We start from the raw sequence: 20,109 nt of genomic DNA on the forward strand, positions 1-20,109 counted from the left end.
GAGCCCCTTTCAAGCTATATCTATAATGCATTTTATAATTTATATACATTGTCAATTTGCCTAATAGTCTCCCTTTTCCTAATACTTGTTAGAAGATATAGATTGAATCACTAGTTTTACTTTGACTGGGTCTTCATCCGTTCTCTTTTCAGGGAGCAAACCATGTCTGTCTAGATGGATTGGGCCAGTGACTAATTTACTCATTTTTTTCGCTCCGATCTGGTTGGCCCAGATTCTAATTACAAATTTACAATAGAGGGAGGCCTAAGGTATATCGTATGCCATCGTGGGATCCTGCAAAAACAGACCGGATCGTGCAGGTACTACAGCCAACGAGATGAACGTTGGCAAACCAACGTTCACGCCACATGAGGCAACGATGTCAACTATCAGCCTGACAATTACCACACCGTGTGGTAACGAAAGCCGCATCACCTTACAACATACACAGAGTTTGGCTGAAGAAAACATTGCCATCTATCCCGATCCTGAGTTTTCCTTGCAACGTGCAGAAGAAGACACTTCCAGAATTCTCAAAATAGATACCTTCCACTATGATACGAGAAGTCACAATAATTTTACAAAGGGTTCCCTTCACGCAAGCTCTGAAACTCTAGTATGCGTCTAAATGACTCCTATGTGCTGGGGAAAGATTACATGAATATTTTACTGTAACTTCGACAGTTACAACGATTTGCACGTCTTCCTGTTGTGGCCCTGTCCCTTGCACTTACTGCACTGAAACGGACGCTTCGTTACGTCTTCCGATTCAACCTGCTTCAACTTTGGCCGTCCCGGAGGCCTCTTAGTTGATGGAGGCGTTACGGTTACTGATCGACCTGATTCACCCAGGAATAGCACGTCATCATTTGACACAGGGCGTATTGATTCTGCATATGTTAATCGGTAGCTATCAACGGTGAAATATCTGGAGCAATAATCATAAGGACTTCTACCAATGCACTCAAGAACCGCTGTAGCATGACAGCAAGGCAACCCGGTAATCTGCCATCCCTTGCAACCACATTCCCAAGCATCAATATTAACCATTTCTATAGATTCCCCACAGACCTCGTATGTGCCACTTTGTGAGAGTAACACTTGAAGCGACTGCGCAGCTGAAGTTTCTTTTTGAAGCATTTCCTCCTTTGACGGCACCAACTTCGTAGTCCATTGGTTGGACTCCACCCGTCTTGAGTAAATTGTTTCCATGATGTTACATCGTAATACATCAACCATGTGAATAATAGGCAAATCATGTGTCTCGGACACCCAACTGTAGAATTCCTGTCCAAAATCGGAGGTCAGGTGGTTATACCTTGCTCCACCAAAGAATGCATTGGACCAGTGCTTTGGTTCACTTTGTAGGACCCAATTATAAGCTTCAAGAGACATATTCTTTATGTTGTCAATACTACGTGCAAAAGCATCCGGTTTAGTTGCATAGGCAGCAGCATAAAACTCATTTATTATGAGATGCCTTTGCTCATGAGAGAACTGACCCTTCAAGTCCTTGTTCAGTTTCTCAGCAAGGTGGCGTAAGCAATAACCATGGTAGCAATTCTCAAATATCTCAGCTAATGATTTTTTTAAACCATTCTGAAAATCTGCAACAAATGTAATTTGCTGAGAAGTTGATATTGCTGATTTTAGCTCCTGCAGAAACCAATGCCAGTTTTCCTCATTCTCAGCATCTACAACACCAAAGGCTACAGGAAATACGCCATCTTCTCCATCTGCTGTCATTGCAGTCAACAATTCCCCCTGGTATTTTGTGTTCAAGAAAGAACTAGCAAGAAAAATCAGAGGGCGACAACCTCGCTGAAAACCAGATATTGAGGCGTGAAACGATACAAAGAGACGATGGAAGCTAGAGTCCTCTTTAGTTGTAAGTGTTGCAAAACTCCCTGGATTAGTCTCTTTTATGTTCTCGCAGAAGGAGGGTAACTGCGTATATGACTGTTTGTAGGAGCCTTTGAGCAGCTCTTTAGCAATCTCTTTAGCACGCCATGCTTGAGAATAATTTAACTCAACCCCATACTCCCGCTTAATGTCATCAGCAATATCCCTTGGCTTGTAGTTTGGGGAGACTTTCAATTTCTCTTTTATGATATTCCCCACCCAGCCTCTAGTTGACCGATACCCAGCTTTTATCCTAGCAGCCCCTTCACAGGTATGCTCTGCAATCATTTTCTTAATGCAAATCAATTGGGTGGTGGCCAACTTAGAGACATATATCTTCCAGGGACAACCTTCAGATTTACATTTGACAGTGATGCGATGAGCATCATTCTTTTTGCATTTGTAAGCAAACCCATGAGCAATAGAGTATTTATGCAATGCTTCTCGGAATTCACTTAAACTACGGAACCGTTGGTTGACACCAGTGATGGTATTTTCCCACTGTTGGGCAGCTTTACGAAGCTTCTCATCATCGGTTCCAGTGAGAACATATGGCACACGTTTTCTAGCAACTACAGAAACATCAAGTCGATTTGTGGGATGGACAGTATCTACAGGAACATCGACAGGGGGACCAGTTGGGGCTTCTGACACTGTTTGTTTGCTTGGCCTACAATGAAAAAGGGTTCTATAAGATTATTAAAGCGAACATACAATGTTTATGACTCTAGCATACACAACAGCCATTCATTCTGATCATAAACACAGTATCACAATAATGCAGGCCACGGAGAGGCATATTCTCCAATTGGACAATACGAGGAAACATCAAAACAAAAATTTCAAGTGAAGCTCTCAAATCTCATAAGCTAAGCTGTGTTTTCTGTGTTATAGATCAAAGTAAAGAGGCAAATCATTTTCTATTCAGGGCAGTCCACAAGTGATGGGCAAAAGGTGCGAATAACTACCTACTCTTGGGCACAGAAGATGGATTTTGAGCTGCTCCTTCGTCATAGATAATGAACAAATCAACTGTGGCCGCATCCCCAAGATAATTGATCATCCGCTGCAAGTCCTTGTCTTTCGCTATCGTGATGAGAGTTTTCTTATTGCTCGGAAGGAGGTATTTGATAATCATTGGATCTGTCTTACCGAACATTTCTGCCACTTCCGATTTTAAATCAGTCAACTTTGTCTGCAGATCAATGTCTGTTGCATAGGCCTCGCCCCCCTGGTATGCCAGTGATCCGTCTGTACTCGTTACAAACTCACCTCCCGACTGACATATAGCTATAACTTTCTTTGTAGCCATAGCCTGGCAATTTATCTTTTCAAAAAAAGTATAGGTGAGGTAAGCATGGCTCTCAGGTATCAGACCTCAATTTCAAAGGAGACAAGCAGTGAAGGGCTCTGCAATGAAAACTCCAAAATTTCTATGGCAAGTAATAATCAAGGGGAATAAAACAAGGAGAAGAAAAAGATGAATGTAATCCAAAGTGTAAGCCTCTATTATCCAGCGACGAGGAATAATATAAGGCGGTGAGAGATGTTAAATTAAGCCGTATCATAATTTATGCTAGACATTAGTATAAAAGAACATTATTTTTTTTATTTACCAAAAAGCGCAGAATAGATGTGCAATCTGGATGAAAGGCAAGCCTTATGCGAGGGAAGAAAGATACAATTCGTCAAAGGGCAGGAAAGCCCTAATGTAGAACAAGTTTGATGGTCAATAGAGAAGAGAAAGAAAGCTTATGAGGTTGAGCAGGGCATGATGAAGATACTGACCTAGAAGCCAGCGTGAAACAGAAAAGCAGGTAATCAAACTTTTTCTTCTCGGTCGTCGTCGTCGTCGTCTTCCTCCTCCCCTGATCCGCATCCCATGCCCGACCCAAACGCGGAGAACGAGTGGGGCTTACAAAGGCCCAAAAGTCAAAACCACAGAGTGTCTCAGCGTTACGACGACGTATTGCCCTCGTCAGTTCCTGTGATCCTCCAAAGATTCTTCAATCATCACAAGACAAGTAGACGGGGCCAACGAGATAATTCATAATTCTGAAGCGCTTCCGACATCACGAAAAGGAAAATTCTAAATTCTGGAAGAAAAAAATTAATACAATTTTTATCTTTCAAATTTGTTCTTATTTTGATTTTGGTTTCTTAAGTTTTAATCTCTCAAATTTCTGTTCATTTAAAGTATTGATATCTATAATCCAATAAAAATTTAAATCATTTTATCCTTTAAAGGACCAAAACCTATTATTTAAAACTTGAGCGATTAAAACTAAAATGAGGACAAATTTAAAATACCAAAAATTATATTAAAAAAATAGATCCACAATTTGATTGCAAACTAAAATATCCTGATCTCGTTTGCATTTTATGGAAAATTCTCTTTTGATATTTATGGACATCCATGATGAGAATAAATTTTAGGAAAAATTTCATTCAAGGACCGCTGAAGGCAATTAATTTCCAAGAACCCCCAAAACAATCTGAAAAGCCACTGCAGGACCATGGGGGTGAATTGAAATTAACTTCAAAACTAAAAAGACAGTGTTGCCTCTCAAACTATTACTCTGAAATATGAAGTCTTTTCTCTCTCTCTCTCTCTCAACTCTTGATATCTAAAGCCCCTCTCGCTCACTCTCTAAAAATTCCAGTTCATGCAATGAAGGAGATTGTTCACCTCACTGTCGCTACTATTGTGGTGAGGAAAGACTTTGCCATCGTCATTGCTCTGCTAAGGAGAGCCTTCATTGTCGACCTTGCTCTAGCAACGAGAGCCTCCATCACCGCTCCTGCAAGTGTTGGACGAGAGCCTTTTGTATAGATATGAAGTTGGTTAAACTAGAAAAGCTTGCAGGAACGCAAACTCTATATGACTTTATTGCTGAATATAGTTTGTTTTTGTTTTAATAAACAGCTATTTTTTGTGTATATATGAACCTCAATATGTATTTTTGGAATGGTTCACGAAGTGGCTATGACAATCCGTGAGTTGAAGTCTATTTTGTATGGCTATGAATAGATGGAGAATTTCATGATGGTACTTAGAGGTAAACTGCCCTAAGTACTGAACTGAAACTAGCTAGCAACTATATAAATGTGTGAACAAATTAATAGACTTGCAAATGGACATATTTTTATTGTTAATGTATGTATTATTATTGTAAAGTTCCTAATTCCACTTGTAAACAGTCACTTCCAGATTTGTGAATTGACGTGTTCAACTTTTTAAATGAAATAAATCTACTTGCAAAAGGACGTATTTCTATTGTTAACGAGTGTATCCGTGTTGCAAATTTCCTAATTTCACTTGTGAACCCTTATTCCAAAACTTGTGATAAACTTTTTCAATTGAACCAGCTCACTTGCAAATGGATGTGTTATTCTTATTAATATACATATCCTATTTGTAAATTTTCTAATATCAGTTGCAAATGATCGCTCCCAGACTTGTGAATAATCATGTTCAACTTCTTAAATTCAACTAGCTCACTTATAAATAAACAAATTCTTATTGTTAATATACTTATCCTTCTTGCAAATTGTCTGACTGTAGTTGCAAATAGTCCCTCCCAGACATGAATTATCATGTCCAACTTCTAGAATTCAACTAGATCACTTGCAAATAGACAGGTTATTGTTGTTAATATGCATATTCATATTGCAAATTGCCTAATTCCACTTGTGATTAGTGCTCCTCAGACTTGTGAATAATCATGTATGACTTTTTTAGTTATATTAGTCCATTTGTAAATGGACAAGTTTCTCTTGTGAATCAATGTATCTTTGTTGCAAATTTCCTAATTCTAATTGCCAATATGACAACCAAATACCTATGACATCAAAGTGTTAATCAACATATTCTTATTGTAAATTTTCTAATTCGAGTTGTCAATAGTACATCACATACTTGCAAGTTAGTGGGAAAAGACATCAAATTGTAATTAATTGACATGTAACCTACTCATAGTATATTCCCTAAAACAGAAATTGTGCAAATTCTCCATACACAAATTTTAACACATTATGTCATTGTTTTGTTTTTTATTGTCTTTATCCGTTGAAATAGTTTGCAATAGCAGCTGATTGCGTATTTCTTTTGGAGTAATGAGTCACCACGACTCAGACTTTAGTGAAGTCTATTATTCCTATGACACAACAATAAGTACTGTCAATAGATTAAGACAGGCGCATCAATGCAAACTCAAAATAATGAATGAACTCATGAGTAATAGAAAATGACTATCACACAAGGGATATTGTGACTAGTGCTTCCTAGGCAATTTGCAAGAAGGATAAGTATATTAACAGCAAGAATTTTTCCATTTATAAGTGAGCTAGTTGAATTCAATAAGTTGAACATAATTACTCACAAGATTGGGAGGGATCATTTACAACTGAAATTAGAAAATTTGCAAATAGGATTTGTATATTAATAAGAATAACACATCCATTTACAAATAAGCTAGTTCAATTGAAAAAGTTTATCACAAGTCTGGGAGTGAGGGTTCACAAGTGAAATTAGAAAATTTGCAACACGGATACACTTGTTAACAATAGAAATACATCCTTTTGCAAGTAGATTTATTTCATTTAAAAAGTTGAACACGTCAATTCACAAATCTGGAAGTGACTGTTTACAAGTGGAATTAGGAACTTTGCAATAAGAATACATGCATTAACAATAAAAATACGTTTATTTGCAAGTCGATTAATTTGTTCACACGTTTATATAGTTGCTAGCTAGTTTCAGTTCAGTACTTGGGGCAGTTTACCTCTAAGTACCAGCATGAAATTCTCCATCTATTCATAGCGCCATACAAAATAGATTTCAACTCATGGATTGTCATAGCCACTTCGTGAACCATTCCAAAAATACATATTGAGGTTCATATATACACAAAAATAGCTGTTTATTAAAACTAAAACAAATTATATTCAGCAATAAAGTCATGTAGAGTTCGCGTTCTTGCAAGCTTTTGTAGTTTAACCAGCTTCATATCTACACAAAAGGCTCTCGTCCAACACTTGCAGGAGTGGCGATGGAGGCTCTCGTTGCTAGAGCAAGGGCGACAACAAAGGCTCTCCGCAGCAGAGCAATGACGATGGCAAAGTCTTTCCTCACCACAACAGTAGCAACGGTGAGGTGAACGATCTCCTTCACTGCATGAACTGGAATTTTTAGAGAGTGAGTGAGAGGGGCTTCAGATATCGGGAGTTGTGAGAGAGAGAGAGAGAGAGAGAGAAAAGACTTCAAATTTCAGAGTAATAGTTTGAGGGGCAACACTGTATTTTTAGTTTTGAAGTTAATTTCAATTCACCCCTATGGTCCTGCAGTGGCTTTTCAGATTGTTTTAGGGGCTCTTAGAAATTAATTGCCTTCAGCGGTCTTTGAACGAAATTTTCCCTAAATTTTATAACACTCATGCATTGCATGGATGCAACACTAGTTACCTAACATGGCAAAATGACTAGTTTGGGTTTCTACGAGGTGAATTGCAACCCAAAACATGTAATATTTCTAAAATTCAGAGCATTCGTAATATTAAACACATTAAAAAAATTATTAAGAAAATCTTGCTTTTGATGGAATTTTCTTATTTAATTTGCCCACAAACACAATAATCTTTATCTGCTAATATTTTGACCTCATTTTTATAAATAAAATTGCATCTCTTAAACATCCATGCAGGCCAACGTATCACACAAGACTTTAAAAAAAAAACTGCATTACCGATGCTTAGGTAGAAATTTAGCACTAGCAATTAGGGCTAGCTTTTTAATTTTACCGAAAAAAATCATTTTTATTAATATTCAAAAAAACATTACAAAAAACAAAAGAAGTAATACTATGTGTGCAAGCTACTGAAAACAAAACGCGAAAGAAAAATAAAACCTGTTTACAATTTAACTTGGTGGTAAAGAATTACACACACCTATTTTATTAAAATAAATTTAGTTAAATTTAAATATTTAAATAGTTTTTACACATTTAAGAAGATACTTTTTTTAATTTGTAATACGAGTAAGCTAATATTAATACCACCTCCTATCCTTAAGATAACATTTAGATAACTAATTTATAAATATTAAAAAATAATTAAATTAATTATTTATAATAAATAAACAATGTATTTCTTAAAATATTCTACTAATTATGTGTATTGAAAATATTTTTTAATAAAACATGTGTAATCAATAATTATTGTGGGGATTATTTAAAGCAAAATAAATAAATATTAAAAATAAAGTTAACTGACAACTTATATTTTGAACTAAATTAAATTTTTAACTGGATCTCATGGCAAGCCACAAGTTATTATTATCAAAACAATAAAATAGCTTTTGACTGTTATTAAAAAAAAAAAAAAGCTTTTGACTTAGCGGTGAAAATTTGATTTTGTAAATTAAACATGCGCATTAAATATGCACGAGTAGTTACCTGAAATCACAAAACCCAATACCCGACGGACAGGATTACACAATGAAGTCAAGCACCATTGATGGGGACAAGAAATAATCAAGTCGGAACCTTCTCCTAAACTGGTTCGGTTAACTGCTTGCTCCATAGCTCTCCACACACACACCCTCCTTGTATACTTCTCATTGATTTAGTTCCTTCCCTTGCCGTACCCTTAAGCTGCATCATCCTCCACGAAGTTGCGCAGTTGTTTCTTTGCAAGTATTAATTGTTTGTTTGCTTCATCAAAAGAAAAGAAGAAAAAAAAAAAATAGCACGTAAAGCTTTGATATTGAAGGCGAGAAGGATAAATTGTTCGTGGTGGATCGAATTAGCCGTATCGTGGAAGGGACTTGGTTCGTGCTTTTCCATGCAAATTTGTATATTAAAGGCAAGTTATTCCCCTGTGCTATAATCTTTGCGTCTCAGTTGCTCTACTTCCTACCCTGAGGGCCCTCAGGTATTAATTTTCAAGTCTTCACCTCTTATTGATTATTAGCCTAAGTTGAATTTGTTGCTTGTGAGTCATTGTGGACTTCATTATGTTTTACTAATGGTGTTAAGCTAAATGGATGAGTTTGAAAGCTTTTTAAACTTCTTTATGCTGTGATAATAGTGACCTCATTTGTGGAGATGTTGTTTCTGCTGAAACTGCCTTTTACTTGCTGAACCAGATGACTTGTAACCATGTGTATCAAATATATTATGGTATTGATCTGTCTGTGGACCTGGTCTGGATCGTTGGCTTTTACAACTGTTGATGATGGTCTCCTGAGGATTAGTCTGAAAAGAAGAAGCTTAGACATTAACAATCTTCGTGCTGCAAGAATCCAGGGGGCTTTTCATCCCAGAACTCCAGGGACTTTCCATGAGAATAATAACTTAGAAAAAGCAGCTGTAGTGTATTTAAAAAACTATCTTGATGCTCAATATTTTGGGGAAATTAGTATTGGTTCGCCTCCGCAAAGCTTCAATGTTGTGTTCGACACTGGAAGCTCCAACCTTTGGGTCCCATCTTCTAAATGTATCCTATCCGTAAGTTATGAATCATTCACTTTAATTGGATGCTCCCTTCATTTGTTGACTGAGCCTATTCATTTAAAACAAAAAATGTCTACATGCAGATTGCTTGCTATTTTCATTCCAAGTATAGGGCGCGACTTTCTAATACTTACACCAAAATTGGTAACTTTGGATCAGCGTGGCAGTGATATTGATTTTTTTTTTTTTTTTTGGGGAACTGATTATGTCTAGTTTTACCGCTGTTTTATTCGTTATGATCATACTTAAAATTGCTGTTGGCGAAATATGCAGGAACACCTTGCAAAATTCCTTATGGCCATGGATCCATTTCAGGCTTCTTCAGCCAAGACAGAGTTAGAGTTGGGGATATCACCGTCAAACATCAGGTCAGCGTTTTGATAATTTTTTAAGGAAAAAAACGAAGAAGAAAATTGTTTTGAGGTCAGGGAAGTCTGATTTGTGATTAATTCAATTTTACATGCTTCAAATACGTTTCTTCTTTGGCTGCACTGATGGCTAGTTACATCCCGTCCTCCAGGAATTTGTTGAGATAACAAAAGAAGGAAATTTGGCATTTTTGGCTCATCAGTTTGACGGGATACTTGGACTTGGATTCAAGGATATTGCGGTTGGACAAGCCACACCAGTGTGGTACACGTTTCCACCTCACCCACGCTTTATCATTCTATTTCCCCTTTCTTATTCATCTTACCATACTCTCTCTTATTTATTGGGTGATTAATTTATCTTAGATGGTTAAAAATAAAGAAAAACCACAGTGATTATGTCTATAATTACAGGTATAACATGATTAAACAAGGGCGTTTAAGTCAACCACTTTTCTCTCTTTGGCTGAACAAAGATTCAACTTCAAAGATAGGGGGTGAGATTGTCTTTGGTGGTGTTGACTGGAGGCGCTTTAGGGGTGACCACACTTATGTACCAGTTACCAAAAAGGGTTACTGGCAGGTCCTTTCTATTCAAAGCTTGCAGATTCATTTGCCTCTTTATAGCTACCCTTGCCATATGGCAATATTAACATTTGGTGTAATCATCTCCAGATTGATGTGGGAGATATTCTTGTTGGGAAAAGTTCAACAGGTTTTTTTTTTTTTTTTAAATACATATCTACCATATGCTGTTTATTTTTGGTTCACCTTGTCCTCATGGTTCATATTGTATTGTAATATTGTCAACTGCCAGCATGCGCCATTGCCATTCTTGGTACTTAGGTCGCTGTTTTCAGTTCATACATTTATGTTACCTATTAATATTCATATCTACAATTGATAGGGTTATGCCGGGGTGGCTGTGCTGCCATTGTAGACTCAGGGCTATCCTTCATCGCTGGTCCGACGGTATCATCTCAATCTTGATGCAATATTCTAGTTCCCCTTTCTTTGGATGATATTGATATTTTCTATTGAGTTCGTGCTTGCAGGCTGTGGTGACTCAAATCAACCATGCCATTGGAGCATCAGGATATGTGAGTTTTGAATGTAAAAATGTGATCCATTACTATGGAAATATGCTATGGGAATTCTTAACCTCTGGGGTCTGTTCTCTTCTTCCTTTCCCCCTTATTTCCAATGATTATCCACAATTTATTGGAATACCAACCATTCTTCTCATATCTGCAGTTAAAACCTGAATTCATATGTGTTGAAATAGGACTCTGTTCACACAATAAATCTCATATAGCGGAGTAAGATATTTTCCCACTCTCATATCAGCCCCCCTCTATTTCACGAGTTTTCTTAAGATTCATGGCCTTGTTCCAGTTATACTAACAAAAGCCCAACTGTGACTTGCAGCAATGTTATTGAAACAGCAGTGCATGATGAAAGTTCGGATGCGTCATCAAGCAGGGGAAAGCCACTTTGTACTTTCTGTGAGATGATCGTGTTTTGGATCCAAGTTCAGCTTAAGCAAAAGAATGCAAAGGAAAGAATATTTGAGTATATAGATGAGGTACTCGTTTTAAGAAGAACTTATTTCTTTATTTATGTATTTTTTGCTATGGGATATACATGTTGAGTATTTAATCACCTATGCTATCATTTGTTTTTATTTGTTGTCATCTAGCTGTGTGAGAGGCTCCCGAATCCGGGGGGACAATCATTCATAAACTGCAACGATGTTGCAGATATGCCAACCATAACGTTCACAATTGGAAACAGGCCCTACTCTCTCTCTCCGGAACAGGTCAGTTTTGTGATGCTTTTGTGTGAGAGAGGATCCCATTTAAGGTCAAATGAAAAGTAAAAACCCATCTGATTATTTGTTTCTGGACCATTTACCCACTTGAATCCTCCCTTTGTATTGACAGTATATTTTGAGAGTTGCACAAGGACACTCTGCTGTGTGCTATGTGGGTTTTACTGCTCTAGATGTGCCTCCTCCACAAGGTCCCCTATGGTAATGCATATTTGTGTGCTCGATACTACTTTTTCCCTTATAATTCTCTGAATCGTAGCGTGAGATAGCGGTACATGTTTGCAGGGTGCTAGGAGATATATTCTTGGCAGCATATCACTCTGTCTTTGACTTCGGCAATCTTCGTATAGGATTTGCAAAAGCTACATAGTCGTTATGAATCCAAATTGCTTACAGGGTAGCTGAGAAGAGATACACATAATTTAGAGCAAATAAATAAATAAATCCCCTTGTAAATGGTGCCTGCTATGTCTTGTCAATAAGATCTATGATGTTTCAATTCTTAACTATCCAATTATTCAAATGCCCTCCCTTAAATTTCCATAGCTACACAAGGCAAAAATAGATGGCTGAAGACCATTTGTGGAAGAAATGGGCTGAAATGCCTGAAAAGAAACTGAAGCACGAAATCATTGTGTTGTGAGCTTCTTGTAACTTGGGTGGCTTAATTACCGCGGCCCCGTAGGTGACGAGAAATGCCAAATCCAAGCACTATTTCCCTTCACTCTCACTTTATTTTTGCCGGAAGATAAACTTGCGACGCATAATTGTTCCCTGTTAAAAAATGACTAGAAGTAAACGAGACAGAGGAAGAAAACAGAACTGACTTGGTAACTTCATGAAGCCAATTCCATTGATTGCCTTCAATCTTCATTCATGTAACATTGAGGCCGAGTTTGGCATGATCCTAAAACCTAAACTTTTCTTGTAAACCCTATATTACAAGCAACAACAAAAAGGAACCTTTGCCAAGATCGATGTTTTCCTCGAATGGAAGATATACATATCCATTAAAACCAACCTTTGAGATCATTCATTTACGTAACACGTTAATCCCTGCTGCGAGCAGGTAAGGCACACAAGCTTTTTAATTTATTTGGCACAGGCATGAAGGATATCATAAGGGAAGAATCATGCCCGCTCTGCTGCTGTGCTTATTAACGCTGCAATGAGGTGGCTCCGGCAAATGAAGAAATGGACGCAGCTAAAGCCGCCTTGAATGAAGGATCTTTAACTAAAGCCGCACTGATGACATCCACCAAGGACACGTTCGTTGTGGGAAGCTTGTGAGATTGTTGAGTGTCATAACCATCCAAAGCAAAAGGAAATGGGTGATGGGAGTGGGTTGATGCGGCAGACGTTTGGAATTGCATAAATTGATTGGAGGGATGGGTCAAGTCCAGTGTTATGGTAGGACATGGTGAGGTTGTAGACAAGGAAGCAAAGGCAGAAGAGAAGAGGCCTGAGTTTGATTGCCTGCTTCCTTGTGCACTGCTGGTTGAGCCAGAGAGGAACATGCTCAATGCTGCTGACGTGGCCGCAGCCATGGGTGCGGCTGCCGCAGGGAGTGCGTGATTATGCTTCCCTTCATAGCTTGTAATCACAATACTCTTATCCTTAGCACACCTTTGCACCTGTCATATTTAAGTCCCATATATAATCTTAAACTTTCATTCCTCTTACGTTATGATGAAACAAAAGATTTACTTCGAAATTATGGACAAGCATCTAGCCTCGAACTCTTTCTTCCTATAACTACGAGTGGATTCCATCCTCTACCATCAAATATGTGTGTGTGTGTGTGTGTGTCTGTAGCTACAGATATTGGATGATTCTGACTAATGCAAGAAAAAACTTTTCAAGTAATGACAATACAGCACTAACCTGCTTACGGACCGGACACGCAGTTCCCATGTTGCAACGATAGTAAGCCCGAGGACATGGGTTTCCCTTGGCTATCTTTTGTCCATACTTTCTCCATTGACACCCATCACCGATCTAAACAAAAGAAATTAGGAATTTCAGCACATATATTTGGTTCTTGAATGCATGAAATGATGGGTTACGATTAATTCATACCAAAGAAAGATCCGAACGAGTCCTTATGGACACCCTAACTTTTCTGCAAGAATTTGCCTGATAAGATGCTTGATCGTCGTCTATGTTTTTGGCATTATTGCTGTTCGCTTCACATGCAGGTTTGCTGCACATGATGCTGTTCCTGTGAGAACTAAATCCTTCTGATTTGTTGCTTTCTGAAGGAGAAGGCTCATGGATATCCAAGAACTGCCGGATGGGCAACGCTGCTTCCTCCCCGACATCTCCTTTATTGTCTTTCTATGTAAATGAAAGCTAAGCATTGTGAATATCTTTGGGTTCAAAACATAGTCCGTAAGTTAGGCATTAAAGTTTAATCAACCACCAATGATTTCCCAATATTACGTAATTAAATTGATGGTCAAGGGATCAGTATCTCATGGGGAAACAAAGGCACAGCCTAAGAGGATCAGGAGGAAACCAGATGGCTAGCTAGCTGATTTCACCACCAAGGAATGAGCGTGATTGTCAGAAAATATTCCTTCAGCAGAAGCTATTAGAAAAATAAGTTGTTATTTTTGCTGCTTTCTCTCCGTTGCGATTTTCTTTTTAGCTCCTCCAGTGTATACAAAGAAGCAGACTATTATTTGAATCTTGATGGATTTTGGAGCGAATTCTCTCACACTCAATTATGAGAAAGCTCTACGCCTATTTCCAGAAATTAGTTTCAGTTTTAGCTTCTGAAGATCTAACACAGTATCGTAGAAAACTAGAAATTAAAAAAAAGGAAAACGAAAGTCTACGTGATTAGGTGTTGCCATTATCTAAATAGTGACAATATTACAGCTTTAGAGGGAGATATAAATATCTACCCACAGCATATTGAAGACGATAGTTGTGTTTCAGAAATTTCATGTCAGAAAAAGTTGAGTCAAACTCACCTGAAAAGTATGACACTCTAGATGCGGTTGTTCTTGCTGATGCTGCGTCGTCATAAGTAGGCGATTCTGAAGAACAGCATAACGTTGAGTGATCTGACACAGCATAGCTCTTAGATTCTGATTCTCTTTCTTCATTTCCTCCAGCTTTTCTCGCAGCAATCCCAACTAAAAGGCACATAACCAAATACAAATCATTCATCACGTGAATTCCAACGAAAAACAGTATGACTAGAATTACAGATTCTTGCTGATTACTGTGTAGCAAGGATTAACTAATCAAAGATCGCTCACTTGGGCTGCCGGCTGCTCATCAGTTTTGTGACGATGCACTTCTGGGTTGTTCAGACTCAAACTGAGAATACTGGATCCCAACTGCGCATCAATACAATTAAACAACGTCAAAAGTGGGAATTTGAAGTTTTTTGAAAATCGAAACACAGCAGGGAGACTTACAATATCATTCTTCTGTGATGCATCTGTAATATTATTATCACATGTGTGCCGTGGCTTTTCCTCAGCTTCCACCAATTCTTCCGCTGCAACTTTTCCTTCCATTTTTTATGCACTGCTCATATGGTGTTATAACTTGGGGGCACAATTATATAATGGATTATGCAGCTTGATGAGATCTGCTAACTGAGATGCTTGTCCACAAAATTAATTAGTCTAGTCTTGGTTAAGTCTTACCTAGCTTTCTAGATAGTAGTCTTTTCTCCCATATTAACAAAGTCTATTGTTAATCTAATTAATCAGTACTACTCTATATTAGGATCTCTCCGTGGAAGGAGTACTAAAGGAAGGAAAACACACACACACACACACACTTGTATGTAATAGATCATTATTTTGAAGAGAAGGTTTGCTTAAAATTTTTGGATTTACTGTCCGAAAAATGAGGCTGTAATTTACAAACATGTGCTCCAAACTTAATTGTTGGTTGTAATGAAAAGAAAAAGAGGATCTTGTCCCTGATTAAAATGTTCCGCATTTATTTTATGAGGTTGCCTATTTATGTGACAGATTGCTTCCAACCATTTCTGAGGAAGAATGCTGCTTCTCGTGTGAGAAGTCAACCATAGAAAACATCATTGTTCTTATCGACGAGATTAAAGGGATAAATGCTTCACCTCTGGCTTGGCTTTTACAATTTGGGAATGTTGAACTCGCAGGTAGTTAATTCTAAGAAGGTAATACATAATATGGTCTCGTTGATTATTCAATTAAATATATGAGACCCGAGCCTGAGGGAAAGAAAATTTTGGTATAGTATATATGAGGTTAGTTTTGCTGTAGTCAGCGAAAATATATGATAATGAAAAAATCTGAATATTTTTCTCCGCGGAGGAGCTTTGACAGAGGGTCAAAAATGGACAAAGTACCAATCGCAGCGCGTCATAATCATTATTTAAGCTTAATTAATTGACTCCCAACTGTTTCTTTATATGTAGTATTGCACAGGAAGGAACCCGGAAACTTCCTCCGGACGCACTGTTCAAACCTTGCGGCATTAACTGGCCCTGCCATTACAATTTCGTATAAAATTCCACAAGCCTTTAAAATAAATCCAAGTTAGCGTTCGAAATTGCGATGGATGCGTGGGATTTAAGTTCACTAATCAAACCGGTGATAAAATAAGCGATGACGTGGTAGAGAGAGGAGTTGAAAATATAATATCTGCGCGTGGAGTTCACCTGTGGAAGAATCTGGCTTTGAACAGAATGCAATGAGGGGATTAGTTAGGAAACAAAAGGGGCAATATAGAAATATATGTAAACGGTAAGGATAAATCCAACTTGACAAATGGGATCAGGGTCCAGAGAGTGAGCAAAGTTGGAAAAAGAGGGGGTGTGAAACTGACAGGAAGGCAAGCCATGGCTACAAAGTCGCATGAGGTTGAGAGAAAGAAGGACAAAGGTGGTAAAGGAAATCGGCGCCGGAAGTAGCACTTTTAACCATACCAGGAAGGAAAGGGAACCCACCGATTGTTGACTTTCTTTGTTTTCGGTTGGTGTTCGCCATTCCTTTTGACTTGACCCTGCCCCCCTACCCCTAACATCAACAACTTACTCGTGCACAAGCACAAAAATGAGAAAGGCCCAAGCCCAACTAGGCTGACGTAGCAAGCAGAAATCCAAGAGCACCCCCCGCTTCCCTAAAATGCCATCAACCATTTTCTCATTTTATTTTATGAGACAACTGTTCAAAAGGAATGATCCTCGCTCCCACCGCTCATGAAAACCTTTAGAAACACTGTAATTAAGACAAAGTGATGCTTGGGGACTAGCACCTCAAGAGCAGCCGAAACAATCCTTATTGCACCATAATACAACTTGTACACGTCAAATGTTATTTTCACTTTCAATAATTCAAATGAAGACGGCCGTGGACAGACATTTACTGTGGAAGTAAAATAATGTTGTTGTTGTTGTTGAAGGAATGCGTGAGATTTAGTACAGCTTAAATTTTTCCTTTGTTTTCTCGAAAACTTCTTCTGCGATGATGGCCTCGTTCCCATCGGCTCTTTTAATCTCCAGCTGAGCTTTCTGATAGAATCCAGTACCCCGTAATGCGTCGGCGATGAAATCGTCAAATCCAATAGCAATAGCTGCCTCGGCTTTCGCTCCATAAACTAGCCTCTGTTCCGCAAAATTAACATTTCCATCGTAAGTTTCCAAAACAACAGAGACTTGTCAGGTATAAGACAAGGAGGTTATTCCAACCTTGATTCGTGAAAGATGGATGGCGCCAAAGCACATGGGGCAAGGTTCGCAGGAAGCATATATTTCACACTCTGAGAGTTCTACCCGCTTAAGCTTCTTACAAGCCTGTAAAACATCAAATTAGGCATAGAGTAATACAATCAGTTATTTGTATTCTGGAAAGAAAAAGATTCGACCAGCTCTCAAAGAATCACTTTTTCGTCCCATTATGCACCTGCTGCTAGATACATAAGGAAAGCGAGGCAACAGTTCATGAAGTTTGGCAGAATATATTTTCAGGACTTCTTCTCCTCCTACTGTTTTCACTGATGTTCTCGAAAAATGTCTTCTCACTCTAATACTCTCTCTTTGCATTCTTTTTCCTTTCTGATAAATTCGTTTCGTTAAATTACCCTTAAAAAAAAATATTATCATTTGAATCACCATGACGATCGTAAAGTTCAATATTTACCAATGCCTTAAAGCATTGTCTCGAGACTCTTAAATGTTAAGAGGTTTCAGCAGCATCTGTAAGCACATAAAAAAGACAAAAAAGAAAAGGGGGGAAAAAAGAATTGCAGCCACTTTATAGCAGGAATCATATGGAATTGCAGCCACTCCTGTAAATGTTCAATCAGATGCCGGTTGTAGAATAACTAATACTAGAAGCGATTAAAAATTTCAAATATCAATCTTTTACCACCAGCAAAACCTAATTGATTATTTACCACTGCATCCACAGGACTAGAGAACACTATGAGGTGAGAATTGTCCATCACAAGAAGAATCTTGAAAGGCTTCACAGTTGCTACCAATAAACCAGAGCAATAGAGGTTACCAAATTTTTGACTGCTAGCTTTCAAAGAAGGTGCTTATGCCACAAAAATTGTGCTAAGTTGTAGCATTGAACAACCGCACATTAGTTTGGAATACCTTAAAATGGAACAGAATGAAAAAGAACAAAAGGAAAAATAAGGCTTAATAAAAGATTGCATGAATAAATAAGAAAGTTATATCCTCCTATGATGAAAGTGTCGCAATGTTATGTCAAGCTTTAGACGTAAGTTGGAATATCACCACCAATTCGATTAGAGTTCCTGCAGTCATGTCAAATCACGCATGCAATTTCTGACCACATCCATTTTAGTCTGAATGTCACAACTCTGAGACAAGTGAAAATTGAAAGAAAAGGACGCATTATGTCTAAAAACCATCAGCAACACTTCCTTCTATTTATGGTCTAACCTCTCTTATTGCAGTCACCTCCGCATGGGCAGTTGGGTCTGTGTGCCTCAGGACCATGTTGTGACAACTAACAACTACTTCACCATTGCAAACTATAACAGCACCAAAAGGGCCGCCATCTCCACATTCCACACCTTTATATGCTTCTTCAACTGCCTTTCTTAAAAAAGTGTGGTCCCGATCCTGTACAGCTAATGAAGCAAAATGCAACGCCAAAAGAAAGGTATTAAGATTCTAGAACAATATGGAGCGAGCAGCATGGCATATCTAGGCTAAAAAGCAATGACCATATCAACCAGAATAGGATAAAACACTAAAATGCATGAGTAGGTTAGCATTACCTTCCTGGTGGCCAGGAAATGCAGAGGCTACCGATACAGTTCCATCCTTAGCTTCGATCACTGCCATAATAAGGAAGGGAAGGAACGAGTTCAATAAACCAAATCGGACATCGACTTCTACATAATAGGTATTCAATTGGCCCGAAATTCCAAGGATCAATAGACCCAGAACAAGTCCATCACCAGTCCGTACTCGGTGTTAAATTCATATACCTTAATCGCTTCCAAAACAAGTTCTCGAAGAACTGTAAATACAATCCAAGCAAAAGTACCGAGGCATAGAGAGCACATGGTAATCAAATTGGAAGGAGGGTGAGAAAATACGTGTCCCAGGCATACATATTGCACAGAACAGTTAGAAAAGCACCAAACTTCGTTCAGAATGGTCAAGAACAGGACTGTTTGAATTTCATATTAATGTAGAGCGAATAAAATGGTGAAAAAAGACGATCTCATAATCACACAAATGACCAATACTTGTAATCAGAAAACCGAATCGAGGGTGTTCCAGAAGAAAGAGAAAACAAAATCAGAAGAGACGCATGAATTCAGGAAGATATGAGAATGAAATTGTAGAAAGTGAGACAGAGATGAAAGGCTCATACCGTTAGCTTCCTCCATGAATGCGTGGATGTGAATGACTAAAGGAAGAGAGACTGCTGCCGGAAAAGGACAGAGTTAAGGAAACTTGATGAGGTATCCGGATGAAGCAAAAAGGGGAGAGAGGGAAGGAAGAAGAGAGGACGCGGTGAAGGACGGGGAAATAAACAAAAGAATAAGCATGTGAATTGTTCTTGTATGGGATGCGATAACTGAACGGCACATGCTGATGATGGATGTTAGGTAGCCTTAGAAATGTGAAAATGGCACGAAACTGGCAGAAATGAAGAGGGTTGAAGGGGAGACCGAGTTCCTTTTCGGCCCCATCGACTCGCCAAAAAGGGCATGTCGGCGGCCAAAAAAGCCCATTACCAAAAAACGGCGACAACATTTTTTCTCGTAAATAAAATAAAATAAAATTCTACTGGGAAACTCCCGCGACGGATCCTGGACGGTCTGATCTTTCCAGCCGGCCACAACAATGAGGCTTCACTTCACACAGTCAATGCATTGTATGTTAACCATTTTATAATTATCCTTTAATTAAAGGTCAAATTCATATATTATCTTAAGGTAATCAAGGAGCCTGGATTTTTAAAACTCACACAGATGCCTACCCTTCCATGTAAAACTTA

At 38.3% G+C, this 20,109-nt stretch overlaps 4 protein-coding genes across 9 annotated transcripts; 1 reads left to right on the forward strand and 3 right to left on the reverse strand.

Moving 5' to 3' along the window:
* Positions 1-522: 522 nt before the first annotated feature.
* On the reverse strand, positions 523-3,794 carry LOC114742935 (uncharacterized). 4 transcript variants are annotated; one of them, XM_028931164.1, is made up of 3 exons: positions 3,691-3,794; positions 2,871-3,217; positions 523-2,572 (listed from the first exon to the last, which is right to left on the reverse strand). In XM_028931164.1, the coding sequence occupies exons 2-3, from the start codon at positions 3,212-3,214 to the stop codon at positions 685-687; spliced, it is 2,232 nt and encodes a 743-aa protein (XP_028786997.1). In that variant the 5' UTR covers positions 3,215-3,217; positions 3,691-3,794; the 3' UTR covers positions 523-684. The 4 variants fall into 4 exon arrangements, with proteins under 4 accessions (XP_028786997.1, XP_028786995.1, XP_028786998.1 ...); XM_028931162.1 differs by having other exon boundaries at positions 2,871-3,229; XM_028931165.1 differs by lacking the exon at positions 3,691-3,794 and adding an exon at positions 3,519-3,668.
* A 4,624-nt stretch (positions 3,795-8,418) lies between these two features.
* LOC114742854 (cyprosin) lies at positions 8,419-12,148 on the forward strand. 2 transcript variants are annotated; one of them, XM_028931072.1, is made up of 14 exons: positions 8,419-8,831; positions 9,046-9,406; positions 9,496-9,556; positions 9,686-9,780; positions 9,933-10,045; positions 10,195-10,363; positions 10,456-10,495; positions 10,688-10,752; positions 10,836-10,949; positions 11,035-11,099; positions 11,209-11,365; positions 11,480-11,599; positions 11,724-11,812; positions 11,897-12,148. In XM_028931072.1, the coding sequence occupies exons 2-14, from the start codon at positions 9,059-9,061 to the stop codon at positions 11,979-11,981; spliced, it is 1,521 nt and encodes a 506-aa protein (XP_028786905.1). In that variant the 5' UTR covers positions 8,419-8,831; positions 9,046-9,058; the 3' UTR covers positions 11,982-12,148. The 2 variants fall into 2 exon arrangements, with proteins under 2 accessions (XP_028786905.1, XP_028786906.1); XM_028931073.1 differs by having other exon boundaries at positions 8,419-8,762.
* Positions 12,149-12,424: 276 nt separating this feature from the next.
* On the reverse strand, positions 12,425-15,393 carry LOC114742856 (probable WRKY transcription factor 31). 2 transcript variants are annotated; one of them, XM_028931074.1, is made up of 6 exons: positions 15,043-15,393; positions 14,881-14,961; positions 14,590-14,754; positions 13,691-13,948; positions 13,496-13,609; positions 12,425-13,245 (listed from the first exon to the last, which is right to left on the reverse strand). In XM_028931074.1, the coding sequence occupies exons 1-6, from the start codon at positions 15,142-15,144 to the stop codon at positions 12,769-12,771; spliced, it is 1,197 nt and encodes a 398-aa protein (XP_028786907.1). In that variant the 5' UTR covers positions 15,145-15,393; the 3' UTR covers positions 12,425-12,768. The 2 variants fall into 2 exon arrangements, with proteins under 2 accessions (XP_028786907.1, XP_028786908.1); XM_028931075.1 differs by lacking the exon at positions 15,043-15,393 and having other exon boundaries at positions 14,845-14,929.
* Positions 15,394-16,845: 1,452 nt separating this feature from the next.
* On the reverse strand, positions 16,846-19,768 carry LOC114742857 (guanosine deaminase). The gene is made up of 5 exons (XM_028931077.1): positions 19,480-19,768; positions 18,875-18,934; positions 18,534-18,724; positions 17,310-17,414; positions 16,846-17,225 (listed from the first exon to the last, which is right to left on the reverse strand). Exons 1-5 carry the CDS (start codon positions 19,493-19,495, stop codon positions 17,037-17,039), a joined length of 561 nt encoding a protein of 186 aa, XP_028786910.1. The 5' UTR covers positions 19,496-19,768; the 3' UTR covers positions 16,846-17,036.
* Between the last annotated feature and the right edge of the window lie 341 nt (positions 19,769-20,109).

This window comes from Neltuma alba, unplaced genomic scaffold (genome assembly GCF_004799145.2).
Source record: "Neltuma alba isolate B1F8T4 unplaced genomic scaffold, ASM479914v2 tig00003893_pilon, whole genome shotgun sequence".
NCBI classification, from domain to species: Eukaryota; Viridiplantae; Streptophyta; class Magnoliopsida; order Fabales; family Fabaceae; genus Neltuma; species Neltuma alba.

Bases quoted from the DNA above. Each gene is read 5' to 3' on its own strand.
- LOC114742935 (XM_028931164.1), bottom strand. From the start codon at position 3,214: ATGGCTACAAAGAAAGTTATAGCTATATGTCAGTCGGGAGGTGAGTTT. The intron at 2,573-2,870 runs GTAGTTATTCGC...TTTTCATTGTAG, and splicing joins TCTTCTGTGCCCAAGAGTAG to GCCAAGCAAACAAACAGTGT.
- LOC114742854 (XM_028931072.1), top strand. From the start codon at position 9,059: ATGTGTATCAAATATATTATGGTATTGATCTGTCTGTGGACCTGGTCT. The intron at 10,364-10,455 runs GTCCTTTCTATT...AATCATCTCCAG, and splicing joins CCAAAAAGGGTTACTGGCAG to ATTGATGTGGGAGATATTCT. The intron at 10,753-10,835 runs GTATCATCTCAA...TCGTGCTTGCAG, and splicing joins CCTTCATCGCTGGTCCGACG to GCTGTGGTGACTCAAATCAA.
- LOC114742856 (XM_028931074.1), bottom strand. From the start codon at position 15,144: ATGGAAGGAAAAGTTGCAGCGGAAGAATTGGTGGAAGCTGAGGAAAAG. The intron at 13,949-14,589 runs GTGAGTTTGACT...TCATTTACATAG, and splicing joins TAGAGTGTCATACTTTTCAG to AAAGACAATAAAGGAGATGT. The intron at 13,246-13,495 runs GTTAGTGCTGTA...TAAATATGACAG, and splicing joins CGTGTCCGGTCCGTAAGCAG to GTGCAAAGGTGTGCTAAGGA.
- LOC114742857 (XM_028931077.1), bottom strand. The intron at 18,725-18,874 runs GTAATGCTAACC...TTGCTTCATTAG, and splicing joins ATTTCCTGGCCACCAGGAAG to CTGTACAGGATCGGGACCAC. The intron at 17,226-17,309 runs GTTGGAATAACC...TTTGCGGAACAG, and splicing joins TCCATCTTTCACGAATCAAG to AGGCTAGTTTATGGAGCGAA.